General features: G+C 43.8%; 1 protein-coding gene across 4 annotated transcripts; it reads right to left on the bottom strand.

The window, feature by feature from the left end:
* Nucleotides 1-2,882: 2,882 nt before the first annotated feature.
* Nucleotides 2,883-18,828, bottom strand: MED20 (mediator complex subunit 20). Of its 4 annotated transcripts, XR_014527554.1 has the most exons (5): nt 17,928-18,827; nt 14,702-14,856; nt 11,107-11,401; nt 8,222-10,450; nt 6,510-8,172 (listed from the first exon to the last, which is right to left on the bottom strand). XR_014527554.1 is itself a non-coding variant. In XM_083509291.1 (4 exons), exons 1-4 carry the CDS (start codon nt 18,260-18,262, stop codon nt 7,423-7,425), a joined length of 960 nt encoding a protein of 319 aa, XP_083365417.1. In that variant the 5' UTR covers nt 18,263-18,828; the 3' UTR covers nt 2,883-7,422. The 4 variants fall into 4 exon arrangements, 3 of the variants coding, with proteins under 3 accessions (XP_083365417.1, XP_083365419.1, XP_083365418.1); XM_083509291.1 differs by lacking the exon at nt 8,222-10,450 and having other exon boundaries at nt 2,883-7,638; nt 11,148-11,401; nt 17,928-18,828; XM_083509293.1 differs by lacking the exon at nt 8,222-10,450 and having other exon boundaries at nt 6,510-7,638; nt 11,148-11,396; nt 17,928-18,124.
* Between the last annotated feature and the right edge of the window lie 21 nt (nt 18,829-18,849).

The raw sequence follows: 18,849 nt of genomic DNA, 5'->3' as shown, positions 1-18,849 counted from the left end.
GAAGATAAGCTCCTTTAGGCTAACCAAGTCAGGGCATTGTCAGTCACCTCTTTGATTTTGAAGGACGAGCTACACGTCGGCTAATAATATACTGACAATATTTTTATAACACTATACTGTACTATATCAAAATTCTTTAACAGAAGACATATAATATGTGCATGGAATCACAAACTAATAAGAATCAGATAAATGTCCCATAACCAGGAATGGTAGGATTGGTAAGTACCTCTTTGATTTTGAGCATGTTTGTAAGCGCACTGTGGATTTTACTGAGCATTTTTCAGATCCTTGGTAGCAGTTTATTAGGAGCCATAAGAAACCTAACTTTTAAAGGCCTGCCCCTGCTCCAAAGGTGTGTGTGTGTGTGTGTGTGTGTGTGTGTGTGTGTGTGTTTGCATATTCCAACTCCCAGGCAGTTACTGTTGTTTTCAAGTTGCCCAGCAAGAAATGCACCCTGTAACCTGCAAAGTTTTAGGGTGCACTTTCTGACTTGTGTTTACTGGGCCTGCTGTTTACATGTTTTGTTTTTTAAACACGCTATGCATTTTTAAAACTTTTTTTTTTAAATGCCGGATACAAATCTTCTGAGCTCTGGAGCAGTAGTGGAAATGTTTAATGTAGCATAACAACAAGCAAATAAGCTGCCCCCCCCCCAAAAAAAAACACTTGAGGGAAGAAAGTATGCCAGCCCAGCTTCTCTTGTCACTCTGACTAAACTCCAAAGGCTGAGAGAAAGCAAAGAAGTCGCCTGGTTCTAAAAGGGACGACGGAGCGAAAGGAGGTGGAAATAGAACCTCTGCGGTCTTTGTGAAAAACCTAACGATTTGTATTGGCAGTTAAGAGTGGGAAAGCCAGTTCAATCCTTGATCGGCAATGGCAAGAAGGACGGCGATCATCTGCGACTCTAACATTTCTAGGGGCGGTGGATTTCGCCCTCACGCCCAAAGACCTAAGAATGACTGGCCCGGCAAGGTGGACGCATTCCTGGGGCCTCGTCCCCCTTCTCAATGGGTACTTGTAGACTGGAGGCGAAGGGCGGAGTTTCGTCGCCTTCTTCAGGCCTGGCCCCGCCCCTTATTCTCGGCTGCCACGGCAACGACCAAAATTATGGACAGGAAGGCGGGGAAGTGGGGGGGGGGAGAGAACCGACTGCCGGAGATTTCAGGGAAGCGCAAGTCCTTTGTGGAAATTTAAGGGATTTTTTTATTTTATTCAGTCACCATTGTACACGAGGCGGCATGATTTAGTTTCTGTTTCTATAACAGGAGATGAAGAGCAGGCAGCCTTTCTAGCCCGTTCATTTTTTAAAAAGCATCGGGGAAGGTTTTTTTTTTGGGGGGGGGGGGGTGTTAATTTTAATTACATTACAAAAGCTGATTCTAGCATCTGCCTCTATTTCTGTAAGGCAACCGAACTCTCTCCTCGCACCCAAAGCCGATAGCTCATCTAAGTGTTTGTTCACACAAAGATTCATATAGTGTGCAATACACAATATGCAAAAGGATGCACAAAAGTGATCTGATCTGGGGTAGTTTTCCCCTACTATGATCTGGCTAATTATAGTTGCCTGCAGTAGGCTATTTCACTTGTTACATTAAACACTCTCTCATACATACACAAACACCATTGCTTTGCTGTTCTGGCCCAACAAAGGGTATTGATTTAGACCCTCGCCAGACTCCTGCTTAGATTTCACTAAGCTTTATCCACAATTGGTCAGTTTCTATCACTGACCTGCCAGCTTCCATCATGCCATAGCATGCTTTGTGGTAGCTCCACTTTGGGAACAGTCCAGCTCTCTTCCTCCCCCATATCAAAGTTCTAACCCAGGGTCTGGTAATTTTGAAATAGAAATGTGGCAAGACTAAGTGTAGGTCTCTAAATTAGAACCAGCCCCCCTACTGAGGACTGAATTGAGGGTGGGGGAGACCTGCAGCCTGTTTTTGCAGTGAACAGTTGAGAGTAGCTGTCCCATGTTTTCTTCCAATTCTAGAATGCTCTATGTGCCAATTGCTTTCAAATATCCCCCTCAGACTTATTCAATAGTAGCATCTTCCCTTATGGTAAAGGAATGCTTGCAGAACCCACCAGCGCTTAGTTTGATGCAGTGCCATCAAAGGATGAAGGCAAGAAAATCCAGTTATATGCAGAACATTCAAAAAGGCTTTAAGAATCCTCTCAAGTGTCTTTTTATTTGCATGTTTTCATTAGGCATGCTGCTGAAAAACTGTAACGGATGATTTTAAAGTAATGCTGCTTACTTTTGTATTTTTAAAATACAATTTAGTGACATAATTTTGCATTTATACCATTTGGGAGAACGTTATCAATATTTTAAATAAAGCAAATTTTACTACTGTATGTGGTCACAGGCAAAACAAACTAACTTAAGAAACCCGCAGACTTATTTGCATAATGTTTTATCCAAGGGGAAGGGCTGAGAGGGTGTAATTTATGAGTTGTGACAGTTTAGTGGCAGTTAAATGGCTTTTCCTAGGGCCTTGAAGTATGTGAGAAGTTTTACCAGAATATCTCTACACTGAGGGCTTCCTTCAGTGTACCTGACAGTAACAGATTTTTCAAATGAGCAAGGATAGTCGGTGCTATATCTGAAAAATGGAGGCCAGTTCCACACATCTCATTATACTTCTCAAGGGGAAAGTATTGGGACATTAGCTGCTTGGATATGAACATTAATTAGTAACCCTTGCCTGAAATCTACCAAAATAATGCTAGCTGTAAACTTGGTTACCAACTCGGGTCAAGGCCTTGAATAAAATACAGTTTCTCTTTTTCTGTGTTGATTATATAGCCTCACAAAGATCATCTGGCAATTTCATACCTTCCAATGTTTCTCCAGTGAAAATAGCAACAGCCCATTCCATCATCATCATCATTTTATTTATACCCTGCCACTCTGGGTGGCTTCCAATATATATAAAAACATAATAAAACATTAAACATTAAAAAAAACCTTCCCTATGCAGGACTGCCTTCAGATGGCTCAGGTATCGGATAACTCCATATCCTCCAACATTTTTCCAGTGAAAATAGGGACCTTGGATCAAATCTAAGACTGTCCCTGGAAGACAGGGACACTTGGATGGTCTGCGAGTTTGTTATATTTCTTATAAGAAGCTTGCTTATTTATTTAAGCATTCATTTAAATATGGCTAGAAGTCTGGGTACAAGCAGAATCTTAAGAGTAGAAAAGCACTTAGGTAAGCCATCCTCCTCTAGCTGAAGTCCCATTAGATATTGTGCTGTGTTCTAGCATAGCAGAGACCACACCTTGACCCTTTCCTATGTGACAGCCCTTCAGGTATTTGAAGATTTGCTATCATGTTCCCTCACAGTATACACTTAACGAGATTTTAAAAACATGAAGTGGTTTAGAAATGCTTTTAAATAAATACATGTGGGTATATAAATCTGCTTTCTTCAGACACTTCCAAACTCTGATGTAGCTGGTGTTTATTTACAAAAACCAGCTTGGTGAGAAAGCTTGATTTTTTACAAGTAAGGTCCCAATCCTACACATTCTGGCTTATTCATAATACTTATAGTACTGCTGGGCGGTGTTAGATGTTAAACATTGTGATGTTTCACCAGCCACATTGCGGTTTGGTGCTATACCACGATGTTGAAACAAGCTGCGTTGGCCCCAGCCAGGTAGACGCAGGGTGAAAGTGCCGCACCTTTCGCCACCAGAGCTGGGGCCCTTTCACCCCAGTGCCTCGCAGGATGGGCCAATGCAGCTGGCCAAGGCCGCTATTCAGCTGGGGGGGGGCTCTCCCTTCCCCCAACTGAGCGAGCCCTGATGCCTCAACAGCATCAGATTGCTCAGATGGGGTGGGGGGAGGCTTCTTCCACCCCTCATCTGAGCGATGCGACGCCACAGTAGCATCAGGCTTCGCGCAGCTGTTGTGTAGAAAAAGCCCCCCCCCCCGCCAGCTGAGCAATAGGATGCTGTTGAAGCGTCGTGGTTGCTCTGATGGGGGGGGCGGTTTCACAGAGCCCCCACCCCACTGCCGGCTTTGGCAAGCCAGCACCGGACTGGGGGCTCTGTTAAATGCAGCTTGTCTCTCCCTCTGCCCCGTATGAGGGCAGACTGCGAAGTCTTTTTCACTCAGCGGTATATCACTGGTGAAACTACTGCTCTTCTGAGTCCCTCTGCTAGCAGCACCCCCTGGATGAAGTTGCGCTGCTAGCAGAGAAACTCAGAAGCGGTGATATACCACTGAGTGAAACCAACATCTGCTCCTCATACTGGTCCTGGGCGATATATCGATATATCGCCCAGGCCCATCTCACAGAAGCTAATGTTTCTCCTCCCCCCCTCACCACGCAAACACATTTTAGAACAGAGGCTTATGTTAACTCCTTTAAAAGGCACAACATCAACAAGCCAAAGGTCTGAGCCTTGAACACTTACCCACTGCAGTTAATCAGTAAGCACGGGAATCAAAACTTATTAAAGTCAAATGAAGTATAGTTCATAGATCAGGTTCAATTTGGTTATTAATATGTTAAATTTACTTGCAGTACAAACCATTTTCCGCACATGTTATGAATCAACTTGTCAGATCTTTCTGGGCTCATAGCCAATGGATTGGATTGAAAATACCAAGAAGCTTTTCTAAGTGCCTTAATGTTTAGATATGCAGGCTTAAGAAATGATTGCCTACCAATAAAAATCAGATGTAATTAATAGCTTTGGCAGAATTTCTTTGTAGGCAGTGAATAACAGTGATCATTGTATTTCCTTATTATTTGTATAGTTCTAATGTTTCCTAGCAGCTGGAGATCAATGGATCAAATATAATTAGTGCTGCAAGTCAAAGTAAATATTCTCCAGTCAAACTTATAACTTGCTTTTTGCAGAATACAGTAAATGTTTTATATAGTTTTTACAACTTTGCCCAAATGCAAATTCTGATTACCAATAGCTTTCTTTTAAATGATCAATCTGCATGTAAGTTGGGAGAAAGGTTAACATACAATTCAATGTACCTGGATCCAAAAAGTACTATTTGCATTTTGTTCAGAGCAGGAATACAGCATTTCCCCCTCTGGCTCTCCAGAAAAGTCCCCTTCCAATCCTGTAAATTAAACATTCTGCCTCACATGCAGTAAAGGCACTACATTTTCAGAGTTTACATTTTGAACTTGCAGCAGAATCCATATATGGGCAGATATGAAAAGCAGTTGCTACCATGCACTCTTCACTCAGTTAAGTTGGGGCAAAGGAAAGAGAAGTGTTTGATTTTTCCAGTACTGTATTAAAAAACAAGGAATCACTATGGCAAACCACATTCTGGACTTCTTTCTCTCTCTCTCTCTCTCTCTCTCCCCGCCCCCCGCTGTGCCATATGCCACATTATGCACACAGCAGTCTGATTTGCATGTCACAGCAAGCCAAAGTATGGCTTATCAGGGAATGTATGGCTTATTTAGGGAAGTTTTTGATGTTTGATGCTTTATCGTGTTTTTAACCCAGCCAGATGGGAGGGGTATAAATAATAAATTTATTATTATTATTATTATTATTATTATTACCACCTCATAGCTGCTTTTCTCCTCCCCAGTCTCTTTTACTCTCAAGCTGCACCGAGTTAGGCCAAGGTTTGACTTACTGCATCATCTGAACTCAAGCTTGTAGTAAAGCGTACTCCTCACTAATCATGAGCTCTATCCAAGGTTTGTTCTTGGTTTACAGATTGTGGCTAGTCAGGCAGAGCTAAACCATGACCACAGGTACAGAAAACAGACTGGGCTCCTCCTCAGGTCTTTTTTACTTCCATGCCACACTAAGCTAAGGCAAAATGGCTGTCACCTCCTCTCTGGGAGACTGCATATTTGCACTAAGCCATGTTTGGGCTTAGAGTGATCTGTGAACCAAAACTGCCTGCACTTACACAAGGCACATCCCTTTTTCATCAAAATGTTTTGGATCATCAAGGGTGGTTGGTATTCCGACTGGCTCTATGCTCCCTACAAAAATTAAAGCAAAATATCCTCCCCCCCCCCCAAATACTCCGCTTCCCCTTCAATACATTTCAGGGCAAGCATGTCAATGTTAACGGGCAGAAATGCTCCCATAGTCCTTATGATAACCACTTATTTGCCACAAATAACTCCTACCTCTGCCTTCTGCTCCCTCCTCAACTGCCATGCACAATAGTTATACGCTGTGTAGTGGTTTCAACAGCACCAGCCCAACAGTACCAAATGTATTGCTATCTCAGCACAATGGTGGCACAAATTTCCATTACTGGAGCACAGGTACAGAGTTTCCTTACCTGCACACTATTACAAGGATCCTGGGGCTGAAGCCTACAGCCTGTTGCTACTACACAGAATAGCACAATACCAGGCTCATACACAAATAGGTCAGGGTGAAGGGGGAGGCAATTGTAAGGCTAGGGGGGAAGGAGGTTTACACAGCCAATCCAAATTCTTTATCAAGATTTGGACTCAGTTAATAAAGAAGAGAGGGTCCTAGATTAGTTTTGTGTTTGTTTTTTTAATTTGGGAAGCTTTAAATGCAGTAAACACAACAAACTGTAGAAGTAACAAAACATAACAAGTTTTAAAACACAAATACAATAAGGTGAAAATGTTGTGCATTTTTTTTATATTGTCTTCAAAAGATAATGATGCCTTAGTGATTTTGACTGAATTCTTGCTCTGTACAAGTTTTGCACTGTCAGGGCTTTTATCTGTTCCAGCAGAAAACATTAGTCAAGAAGGCAGAGGAATTAAGTCCTAAGACTTCAGTGAAATGAACCTAAAGCCCAAACATTTTATTCCTCTCAAATGCTTTTTGAAGATAGTAAGATGCCAATAACTTAAACACAGATAAGCCAACAGATAATTTATCTTGCTTGCTTCAACGAGATATTACGTTTCAACCCAAAATATAAATCTCCCACAAATTATAGGATAAAATCTATAAAATAGATAACATCTACAACATTAATATGCAAAATTAAAGTTCCTTTAATAAAAGCCATATTAACATATTTTCACTCTCATAGAAATTTCATGTTCACTCGTAGCCAGTCAAGGAAATCAAGGACCCCCAAAGCCCATTCTCCTGTTTATATGCAATTTCAACCTGTGCTCCTTCAAGATGATTGTTTTCCTCCAGTTTCCACTCAGGGGCAGGAATCTTGCTTCAAGAGCGGGAGGCAGATCTCTGAGCAGTCTAAGGCAAAGTATGCCATTATTATAAGAGAGGCATACCCCTGGAGGTTTGAGATGAGACAGAATTAATTCTACCTCTCTTAGGGAGACAGACTGCATTGATTTAATGGGAAACAATTGCGATCTGGACTACTGGGATGGAGCTGCAATTTCAACTGACTATTCAGCAAACTGATTGCTCCCGTGAAAGAAGGCCTTACGAAGCTTTCCTCATCTGATTCCTGCGACAGGCCCCTGCTGCTGCTTGCGAATCTTGTTGAAGAGTTCCATGTACTGGACCATTGTGTCGGCCGAGCTGTAGATGCTGTCGTGCTTATTGCCAAACACAGAAGGGATTCCGGGAGCGTGGCTTCCCATGAAGCTTTGCATGAACTCCATTAACAGGTTCCAGCAGTCGTTGGCTACCACACACGGACAGTATTCCACCTGGCAACAGAAACAAAAGCTCTGAAGCAGCCAGCAGCCAACAAGAACTCTCCAGCGGGCAGTTACGATTCCATCCCAACCTCTCAAAAAGCATAATGTTTAGTAGCAGTGGAGAGGCTCACCCGTTCTTTGCAAGAAAGATTGCTGGGGGTTAAAGGAGATCGTGCAAATCCTGAGGCGCTTGAAAACTTTCAAGCAGACACTCTCGAGCTCAAGCTCTATTTAGGATTGTATCAAACATTGCTGTTTCGTTCAAGCAGCAGATTTTCATTTGTACTATGGAAATGTCCTCTCCGTTGCAGCCCCCACCCCCATGTACCCTCAAAATCTGCTCCATATAGTTGCGGGGCGCTCCAGAATAGATTTTGGAATCGCATAGTGTGAGGAAAGGGAACTCCCACTGTGCAAACAGAACTCTGGTCATGCAGCAGTGGCTACAACCCTTAAGCTTGCATGGGCTTATCCCTGCAAGATTAGAATAAATGCCAAAAGCAAGGGCAAATTCAGTGCCTTTTTGGGGTGGAGTCCAGAATACTGGAAGTGTGAATATTATAAAGCAACCCCCTTCTTTCTGACTCATAGCATTTTTTTTTTTATTATAAATAAGCGTAAGACTAAAATTAGCCAAAGTCGCAAAACGTTTGCTCATGTCACAAATGTTGTATTAATTCTGGATTCTGATCAAATCCAGGCTTTGGCAAACCTCTCGGGAGTGGGGAGAAACGGTTCCAAAGCGGAGGAATTGCCAGTCAAGTTACCTCCCTCTAGGATTTTACTGTTCATCCTCAGCAGATGGAGACACAGCTCTCAGCTGATTAGAGACAATTACTGAACCCAGAGGTGGAAGTAATATTTATGCAGTATAGCTACAATGCCTAGGTAATTGACAAAGTGACACAGCAAATAAGTACTAGGTAGCAAAATGAAAGTCTCAGCTTTTCCAGCATATGCCTTTGGTTCTGATCACTGGATCATGCCTTTGGCTGAGATCATCAAGGCCACCTTGTCATTTGTTTTAATTGGCATTCATTGCACAACAAAGGTTTAACGCTACATATCCAAAAGAAAAGCTTTGTGTAGGTTTGTGTACGTAGGTCTATGTTCAGAGCTTGCTAACCACTACCCATTCAGTTCTCCATAGGCATTGGACTAGCCTTGTTTAAAAATCAAAACCATGCCCATAAATCGGCATAAACAACTCAAATTTAATTTGTGAATCACACCCTCTCAAATGCATTTTGATTAGTTCAGAACCAAAGACAGCACATCCTGTTCACAGGAAAAGGTTTCATCTGTAAACATTAGGTCTTTGAAAATACTTTTAAAAAATTGTTGAAATTAAAAGACCTAACTGTCTGGATTGCCGAGCCAAAGTTCAATTAGTAACACAACCTCCATTCTAACAAATGGATTACACTTTGAGCACAGGTGTAATATGCCAAGAGACTCTCCTGTCAACAATTCTGTTGTAGCATTCTGCGTTAATGGCAGTTTCTGGACCAAGCACAAGGGAAACTCCATGTAGAGTATATTCAAGTAGGGCAGCCTTGAAGTTACCAAGATGACCCAGTGCAGGATTGTTTTTTTCCTTCAGAGGGAGCGCAACCCCATCTGTAGCAGGCAATGGACCAGCTTCTCAGACACAAAAACCACTCGCCCACAGAGCCTCTTTCTTGCCAGGATTCAGGCTCATCTTATGCCCTCTCATTCAGCCCACCATTGCATCCAGACACTGGCCCAGGATCTTCACTGCCTCTTGCTTTTAATGCTATGGACAACGAGAGCTGAGCATATTGATGGCGCCTTGCTCCATTTGCCCCAGTGATAGCCCCTAATGGCATCAGAGATAGAAATGGCAAAGTCTGAATCTAGCAGTGTAAAAACAGCCACCAACACACACACACCATTACACTGCTCCAAGACCACTCAACTTCTGGGGCACTGCCATAAACTCCAAGATAGCACTGGTATGCATTAGCTTTTTAAAACGTCTTGAGGAAAAGCAGCAGTGGACTCTGCTCGGGCACTGACAACTGCCCAAGGATGTCACCCCACTGACACCAGGCTTTCCCTCAACTGAAACAGCTCAGTGACTTTGAGCTGTCAGCTGTCTGAATCTGCTCCGCTAAGAATTGCCCATCCATCCATCCATTCATCATGAACTAGGCATATATTCGCCCCCTAAAAAGCCCATGTTATACAAAGCCTACAAAGCACTCTATGGAGAACAGTTACACAGCTAATGTGCTACAAATGGTGCTTAGTAAGCTCACTGTAACGGGATCACTTCTTTTAAAGCCTGTGTGCCAAGCAAATCAACCATCATGTGAACCCTCAGGTTGAAATAGTCACGGCTTTGCATAGCGATAAAAGATCATGAAGGGAAAGACAGGCTTCTCAGCATGTGTGGAGAAAAAAATGAGTACAACTTAGCAATTCCCTTTTTGAGATACAACCACTTAACAAAAGTTGGGTGGGGTGGGGGTCTGGACAGGGATATGGGAAGGGTCTGTGTAGGTATCATGAACCCTGGACCACCCTGGTGCCCTGCCTGTGTGCACACCCAGCTGCATGCTCTGAGGGGAGAAGCCAGGTACTGTTATGTCCTATGGAAGGCCTGGGGAACCTGTGGCACTCCAGATGTTGTTTGACTCCAGCTCCCAAGAGCCCCAGTTAGCATGCAGTCCACACCACCAAAGGCCCACAAAGACCGTCTCACCTCCTAGATACTTATTAGATATGTTTCCTGATTCAGTAAACTGTTAGCTATACCTGTACTGAGCTGGAGCTGTGTAATACCGTATTTTTCACTCTATTGGACGCACCGGACCATAGGATGCACCGGATCCTCTAAGCCAAGGTGCGTTCTGTGCGTTCAAGGTGCGTTCACCCGAAGCCTTCGGAACTCCCGCTGGGCTCTGGAGGCTTTGGGTTCCTTTCGACCTGCTCTTTGGGGCTGGCGGGGAGGGGGATTGCTGCTTTCCCCCACTGCCAGCCCCAAAGACCAGGTCGGGGAACAGCGGAGGAGGAGCGCCGCCTTCCCGCTGTCCCCCCAGCTTGTGGGGCTGGCGGTGAGGAAAGCAGCGCTTCTCCACATCGCCACCCTCCAAACCAGGTCGGGGAACAGTGGGAAGGTGGCACTCCACCTCCCCGCTGTCCCCCGAGCTTGTGGGGCTGGCAGTGGGGAGAAGTGCTGCTTTCCCCACCACCAGCCTCCAAACCAAGTCGGATTTGGAGGCTGCTATCCGCAAGCCTTGGGAGCCCAGCGGGCACTCCCGCCGAGCTCCCAAGGCTTGTGGATAGCTTCCTGAAGCCTGGAGAGCAAGAGGGGTCGGTGCACACCGACCCCTCTCGCTCTCCAGGCTTCAGCGAAAGCCTGCATCCGCTCCATAGGACGCACACACATTTCCCCTTCATTTTTGGAGGGGGGAAAGTGCGTCCTATAGAGCGAAAAATACGGTATATTACTTCATATGCTGACTTCCCCCCTGTTTGAGGAGCATCCTTACCTCCACTGATATACCACGGGCGCTGGGCCCCATGGTAACAGTGCCAATCTTCACCAAGAAATCACAGTATTGGTACCGGGTTCCCCGGCTCTCTATCTTGTTCCCTTTGGCATTCTGAAAGAAGCCTTTCAGCTTCACCATAAGCACGTCAAAGTTGGCATCCGCTATGAGGCAAGGACCATTTTCAAAGAGAGCGAAGCAGCTGAGGGGATATTCGGAATTGTGCATCACATACATCAGCTTGGCAGCCTGCCCTGAAACAAGAGCAGCATTACTTTCACTTCAAGGTTGTTATTCCTTCCCTCTTAAGATGCTTTAAAATGAAACATCTGTTACATTTTCCTTTGTCTCTTTGCTGCTTGACAACCACTGGGGCTGTTACAGAATCTCTACGCCGCGCGGGTCGCTGAATGGCTTTTCCAGGCTAGCAAAACACAATCAATGTTATTTTACTTAAAGAACCACGATCTTGAGATAAATGAGGATTTGTTCTTTCTAGAGTATATACTTCAGATACACATCCGCTTAACCTCCTTACAAAAGTACACTCAACAACATTCTTTGGCAAGATGGAGAGAAAAGGGGTTCGACTATAATTTGAACTACAACAGTCACTGCAAAAATCTTCAGAAGCCTAATTAATCTATTGTGGCACAGTACTATACAGAGCACAATGAAAACAAGACATGGAATTGTATCCAGTGTTGCAGCTCTATTGGCACAATGGACTTCTGCACACACAATAGAGCTTCCTCTCCCTCTCTGGTCTCCTCCTCCATGATCTCTGGCTCCTCATGCACCTTCAAAGTCAGCTCCAGAGGGTTGGGGACAGGATAGGGTTGCCACATTTCAAAAAGTAAAAACCAGGACACCCCAAAAGTTGTTGAACTTTTTTTGGACAAACCCAGGGAAGATCCGGACGTATGGCAGGCCTAGGCCTAGGGCAGGAGGACAGGAAGAAGTCCTGTACCAGGAGAGCTCACTCTTCCCTGTCCACCTCTGGTAGGTCAGGGACAGCAGGGGAAAATGCTGCCTTTTAGAACTCAGAGGTACTTCGGTAAGGAACAAAATACATACAGTGCTTCCAATCCTTCCCCTACCACTGGAGTGGGAGGGGTGGGGGAAATGCTGCCCTCAACGTCACCTCTAAGGAGCACATAGAATGTTTTGTCTCCCCAACTCAGCGCTGAGATCGGGAGACAAAGACCAAGTTGTAGGGGCTGGGAAGCCACTTCCTGCGGCTTGCTAGGCTGGATCCAGCCCACAGACTAGCTAGCCCTGCATTGTAGCCATGCCCAAGTAGACATTAGCACTAAGATCTGCATCTCTGTTACGCTCCAGAGAAAGTTTGCCAATCCCCCTTAAAATGAAGGGACTAAGCTGATCTGATCAATGGATCAATTTGGTAATAGCAAACGTTGGTCCTACTGTACCAGTGGGAATTGTACCAGGCAAAAACGATGCTTTTGGTCCACAATTTGCAGGATTTGGGGTATATTTGTGGCCTATTTCTTTCTAGTTTTGAGTGGTGTGGGTTGTAATAGACCTGTCTTTTATATATGTTTGGAATGGATGTGATTTTAGACTTCTGTTTTTATACCTGATTTTAATGTCTGTAACGTAAGTTGGTCTGGGGTTGTTTTTTTAAAGACAAGAACAATGATGTGTTAGCAACTGGTGTAACTGTCCCCTGTGCTGCAACTGTTTTAGGATATCAAATAAGATGCATCTTTATAACTAATCTAAATGAGGCTTTAGAAATACCTCTTTAAAAAATCACTGCAGGGTTTCTCTCCAGATTAAACTAGTAGTAATACAGGCAGCCTAATCCGATCTATTTTTAATTCAGATGCTCACTGTCACTGGGTTTAATAGGGCTTACTCCCAGATATGCTTACAGTACAGCTCTAGTGGTGTTTTGCTGTTTTTCCTCCACAGTTTTAATGTGCTTAGTGAAAGCCAGGAGTAGGGCATTGATTCAAGCCCTACTGAGGAACTGCAGAAATATATGTATCTCCATGCTAGCAATCATAGATCCAGCCATGTTTATGAACCTGAGGCAAAAGGATGGGTGCCCAAGCACACTGCTGACACCTAGAGGGAAAAATAATTAACTTATGAGAAAAGTGGCAAAGAACATTTGCTGGCAATCCAGAACGGCAAACTCCCTGAGCCATATTCCACGGTGATGAGGAATACACTGAACGTTTCCAAGTTCCTTCAGGAAATCTGGCTCTGTAAAACCTCAGCTCTGCTAATTATCTTCCAGATGAATTTAATTCAGGTCTAACAAGCATCACATAGCTTGTAAAATATGTTTTGCTTAGATGAATGGAACCTTGAATCAATCAAATGTCATTTGGAAGACACAAACATTGTTGAAATGTTCATTTGTCAACAAGTTTTTGTGTAAAAGTTTCTTTCAAAGACTTACTTGCAGGGTTTATCTGATGATGCTAAAAGTGCTTGATGCTATAGTGGGTTGGATCCTGACTAATGATACAAAGGTCCACTGAACTTTGTTTCCGCTGCAGTCAATGGAACAAGCAAGGATGCTGAAAAGGGTGTGTGTGCGCAAAGTGGTGCATCTATACCAGCCCAAAGCCAGTGGAGGGTGGGTATACTCTGAGATTTTAGATTTTTTAAGTAAGTCTCAATCCCTTTTAGAACAAAGATTATGAAGCAAAATGTACAGGGGCCATTCAAAGCCATTGCTTTGTGAGATATGAACCCACTGTGATCGCTGAGTGCTAGAGAGAAATTTAGATTCATACAACTTGAAGAGAAGACCCCCAAACGATTTCAAAATTACCCAGGAAGTCCTTCCTTCCTTGTCCAGAGACTTCCTTGGCCACTTTAAATTTTTCTCTCTAAATTCCTACAATGGAGAAGAGAGTGGTTCATATGGAAGTGATGTCTCATATTCCTTAGTAGAGAACTGATGGTTCCAAAAGTTAGCAGCAAAGACAGGACTTCATGTTCTTTCTGACTCAGGTTCAGTTTAATGCCAAAACTGATATTTTTCTGAGTATGTGTATATATATATATATTTAAATACCCTGCTAATACAAATACAAATAAAATCAATCATTAGTATATCGATGTTACAGGGGCTAGATACTGTGTTTGAGAAAGCATGAGTTACAGCCCTGCAAAGTACTCCAGTGCTGCCGTACTTTTTTTTCTTTTTGCGGGGTAGTGGGTGGGTGGGGAGGAGGGGAGAGTAATGTATGACACCCCTGCAGTGTAGTCCAGAACTGTTGGAGAGCCTCTGAATGTGTTAGATTTATGTATTTATTTAGGAAAATGCAGTTAAGGGCACTGTACCAGCAACATGGTTTGTGAGAGGAGAATTAATTAAGCTTTTCCATCCTTGGGGGGGAAATAGGAAGATTCTTGAGGGTGGGTTGTTGCTGCTTGCATAAACACTAAAATGGGTACACTCATGTTAAGGGCTCAATTACTTTTTGGTAAATAAAGAAGAGAATGAACAGTGGCGGTTTGACCTGCTGTAGTTATTATGAGGTATAAATTGTAGGAAATTAAACACTTACCTTGATTGCCCATTGTGGAGGGTGCAGTGTGGTACGTTTCACAGTCTACACAAAAGGTCCCCTGTTTCTCTGCTCCAAGTAGCTCAAGCTTTCTTGTTAAAATTTCAACTGTTTGCTGGACACTCTTCCCCTCCGTCACTGGCATCTGGGAAACACTAATACAGGAGAAAGGATTTCAACAACGAAAAGGCCCCCAAACCTCATTGATCAGAATCACAGCCACCATGTACTTTAGTTCTTTATATGCTACCCAAGGAAGCCCATGTTTGTAACATATTTATTTTCAATATTAACATAGCACTACCAGTGCATATGACCCCTTTGCAAAGTAGATTGTAGTAAAGACAAATTTGTTATTATATCTATTTTTAATTGCTAAATGGGATGTTTCATGGGCAGTGATAAACAAGTAAATAAACACAAAAAATTGTCTGCTCCGAGAGGCTTACCATCTAAGTTTCAATAGCGTGGGAGACATACCTGGTTTTTGTAGAATATCACATAATTTATCTCAAGCCACTTCCAAAAACCCAAATAATTAATAAATGGGGACTTATGTATATAGGATAAACTGACATGGAAGAGTGTTGAGTGTTAACTCAAGCCACAAAAATTATCATACTGTGTGGAATCTGCTTTATAACCAAGAGCATTCTGTAACTACAAATACAGACTTATTAATAGTTACTTGCAATAGTTACAACTAGGAAGACAGACTGGAAACTAGAAGAGAGTTGCTGTTCTCCCACTGGCTGTGTTGATATGCCACAAGTAACTGAGGTACTGCAAGTGTGTGAGTAAACATTTATGGCCTGATAATTTTTATGATGTTATTTGCAAGGCTGTATAAAGCATTTGAATGAGACTGAGAGTGAGGTAGACCAGACAAAATCTGCTTGTTTCAGATGTTTTCCTACACACCTTGAATGTGCCATGCACTGGATATCACTGACAATGAGGTGCAAAACTAAACATATTGACAATAATTTATGCAGTTGGTTGTCAAGGCTGGTAGACGTACACACACACACACACACACACACACACACACGTAATAGTGTACTAGTGAAGAAACACACATTTAGCATAGACACAATTTTTACCAGTTTAAAAATGTTGTATGGCTGGTCTAGGTTGTTAGAAGAGAAATAAGATACACAGTGTTTTTTCTTTGTTTCAAATCTGCCCACTTACTAAGATTATCACCCATGGTCCTATCTGAGAGCCCCAACTTCGAAGTGTAGACAAGACCTTCTCATGGGCATGCCCAGGCTGAGGAATAAATATTTGCTTGACACCTCTCTTTTTTTACTAATGTTGGTCCCAAGGTAAAACTGTTTTATTTGAAAGAGTTTTTCATCTTAGATAGCATAAGGATGCTCTTGTTGTTTATATTTACTAGCTCTTGAGACTGATGTGTTGCATTTGGTTTGTTTTTTGTTTATGTACCACTGGGAGGAACGCAGAGAGAAGAAACACCATGGTGCCCTGGCAAAGCCAGATGCTTTCATCTGCCCCACCTGCAATAAAACATGTCTCTCCCTTATCGGTCTCTAAGGCCACATGCGGCACTGTAACTCTCCAGTGGTCCTGCCCTTACATTAAAAGAAGCCCAGTGCAGCAATAGTATCATAAAAACACTGTCATGAAAATTAATTTTAAAAAGTCAAAAACGTTCTAGTTTATAAGCATTCTAAAAATAGTTTAAAAGCAGTAGCCTGATCTCAGCTAACGATTTCAGGATTTCCAGGAGCAGTATCTTTCAGCCATCCATCAGCTCAATAAAGAGGAATCTTTTCAAATTCCTCCTAAAAGTCAATAATGAGGGAGGGCATTTCACAGGTGGGAAGCTGCCACTGAGAAGGCCCTGCAATGAATCAACAACAACCCAGCAGCCCCCAGTTGTGGAACTAGCTACTTCAATATGTATATTTTAATTACAGATAGGTAGCCGTGTTGGTCTGCCATAGTCAAAATAAAAAAATTCCTTCCAGTAGCACCTTAAAGACCAACTAAGTTAGTTCTTGGTATGAGCTTTCGTGTGCATGCACACTTCTTCAGATACATACTTTAATTGTAGTATAAAAATATTTTTTATTGTTGTCTATATTTTTACATCATTCTCCTGTAAACTAGTGTGGAAAGGCTAGCTATTTTAAATTAATTAGAGTGCAATCCAAACCACAACCAGTGCCTGTCCCCCTCAAGCTGGTGGGGGAAAGAAGGGGGCAACTTGCTGTGTCAGCCTGCAGCTAGCACAGCAGTCAGGCTCAATTCTGTCATGTGATGGCAGTGGGGCTGTTTCTGGATCCAGCTCAGCCGTTCCCCAGAACTTCAAGGAGGCTTGGATTGCTATGCCCGTAATACTGAACTCTCTGGATTCTCACGGGGATAAAATGGGGAAAGAGAACTGTGTTTACCACTTTAACAAGCAGCACTTGCCACCTTGGAAGAAAGGTGGACTTGAAATAAAATACTAAAAATCTGTAATTTATATATCTAAAGGTAAGTCAACAGCAATAATTGACCAGATCCCAGATGACCCTTTGGTAGACTTCATTGTCCATTGTCTTCTCCCTTTTTATCTCCTGCCTTGAGTTTCCACCTAGGTTTAGAGGATGTGTTACTAATGGGGCAGCCTAGCTAGATGGGCAGGGTATTAATTATTATTACTGAATCCAGGGCAGGGGTGCGGTGAAGATGTGGTGGTACCAGCAAGCGCATACTTGCCTACATCCAGCCTCTAATGTCAAATGCATCCACCCAAGGATCCTGACTCTCTGCGTCCTTCATCTTCTCAGCCTGAATGTCACAAACCGATCTCCTCCTTTCTCATAATCAGGCAACTGCCTCGGCTATTGCAACAACCCCCCGTTTGCGGGGACACGCAATTCGTTCACACAGCCAGGTCACCTACTTACACCCCCCTCCCCCCGCTGAAGGCTTCTCAACGGCAGTTGCATCTATCTAAACAACCCTGCCTCCTCCTCCTGCTGCTTCACGAGCATCTCGACTCGCCTTGTCTTTAAAGCGCCGGTAACCCAATTCTACTACAAAACCCGCCGTTCGCGTGTTCACACGTTACAGTTCTAAAACCTATCCTTCCCCAACTTCTTTTCGAAGTCTTTTCGGCTACTGATCGTCTCCCATCAAGCACCACCAACCTGCTACAAACTCTGCGGCAGCATTTTGCAAATGAATCAATACCCGAGTCAAAATGCCGTACCAGGTGACTCCCATGCTTCCGACGGCCTCCGCGAGAGACAGGGGGGTAGTCCTTGCAAAAGAAAAAGAAAAGATGGATCGCGGCTCCAAGGCGCTTCCCTCCTGCCCTTTTAAATGCGTGCAGAGAATGGTCTTCGGGGCGTCTGCACAGGAGCCTCCTTGCCGGAACAGGGACGAAGAAACAGCCTCGCCTTCCACGCTCTCACAGAAGAAAGCCAAAAGGAAGTGATGCAACCGAGCTGAGAAAGGCCCCATCCAGAACCAGCCACCTGGTGCTCCAAGCAGGTAATGCAGAAGCATAGTCCAGAGAGGAGCAATGAGCATCTGTGAAGCCATCCTGCCCGAGATCCGGGTCTGGATCAGTACCTGGATGAAATGGGACCAGAAGGAAACCCCCCACGGTGGAAGAAAGGCGGGATTTTTTTAAAATTAAAAAATATAATAAATAAGCGCTACAGCTATAAGCCATAGTATGAATTGAGTGGGATTTTGGTCTGCAAAACCAAACCAGTCTCAGCGCCAGCTCTAACCTGCGATGATATTGCAGGGTCGTGTTGCTGCCATGCGCTCCAGCATCACACCCCACCTACACAGAGAGTATTCCTACACCGCAGGGTTGTTGTCAAGCCCCCAACGTCAACACCACAGAGCTGTTGTGGGGCATGTTTTTTCTCCGCCTTGGCTTGAAACACGGATCTGGAGTGTGAGGACAGGGGGCTGCATCGCCACGGAAGTCTGAACAGGCAGAGCTATTCATAGGGGGGGTTTCCTTTGAGGGTGGAGGGATGCTTCTTCACACGAAATAAGCACTCCCTCAGCAAGGGAAAGCACGCCCCACTTTGCCGCGGCCATTTGCCCCTGAGCAGACACCGCAGCGCCGCCAGCGCGAGATCCCGGGATTCCTCCATTGATTGCTATGGGCA

The sequence above is a fragment of the Podarcis liolepis genome (genome assembly GCF_965112155.1).
Source record: "Podarcis liolepis genome assembly, chromosome: 6".
Taxonomy (NCBI): domain Eukaryota; kingdom Metazoa; phylum Chordata; class Lepidosauria; order Squamata; family Lacertidae; genus Podarcis; species Podarcis liolepis.
This window is presented reverse-complemented; position numbering and strand designations above follow the sequence as displayed.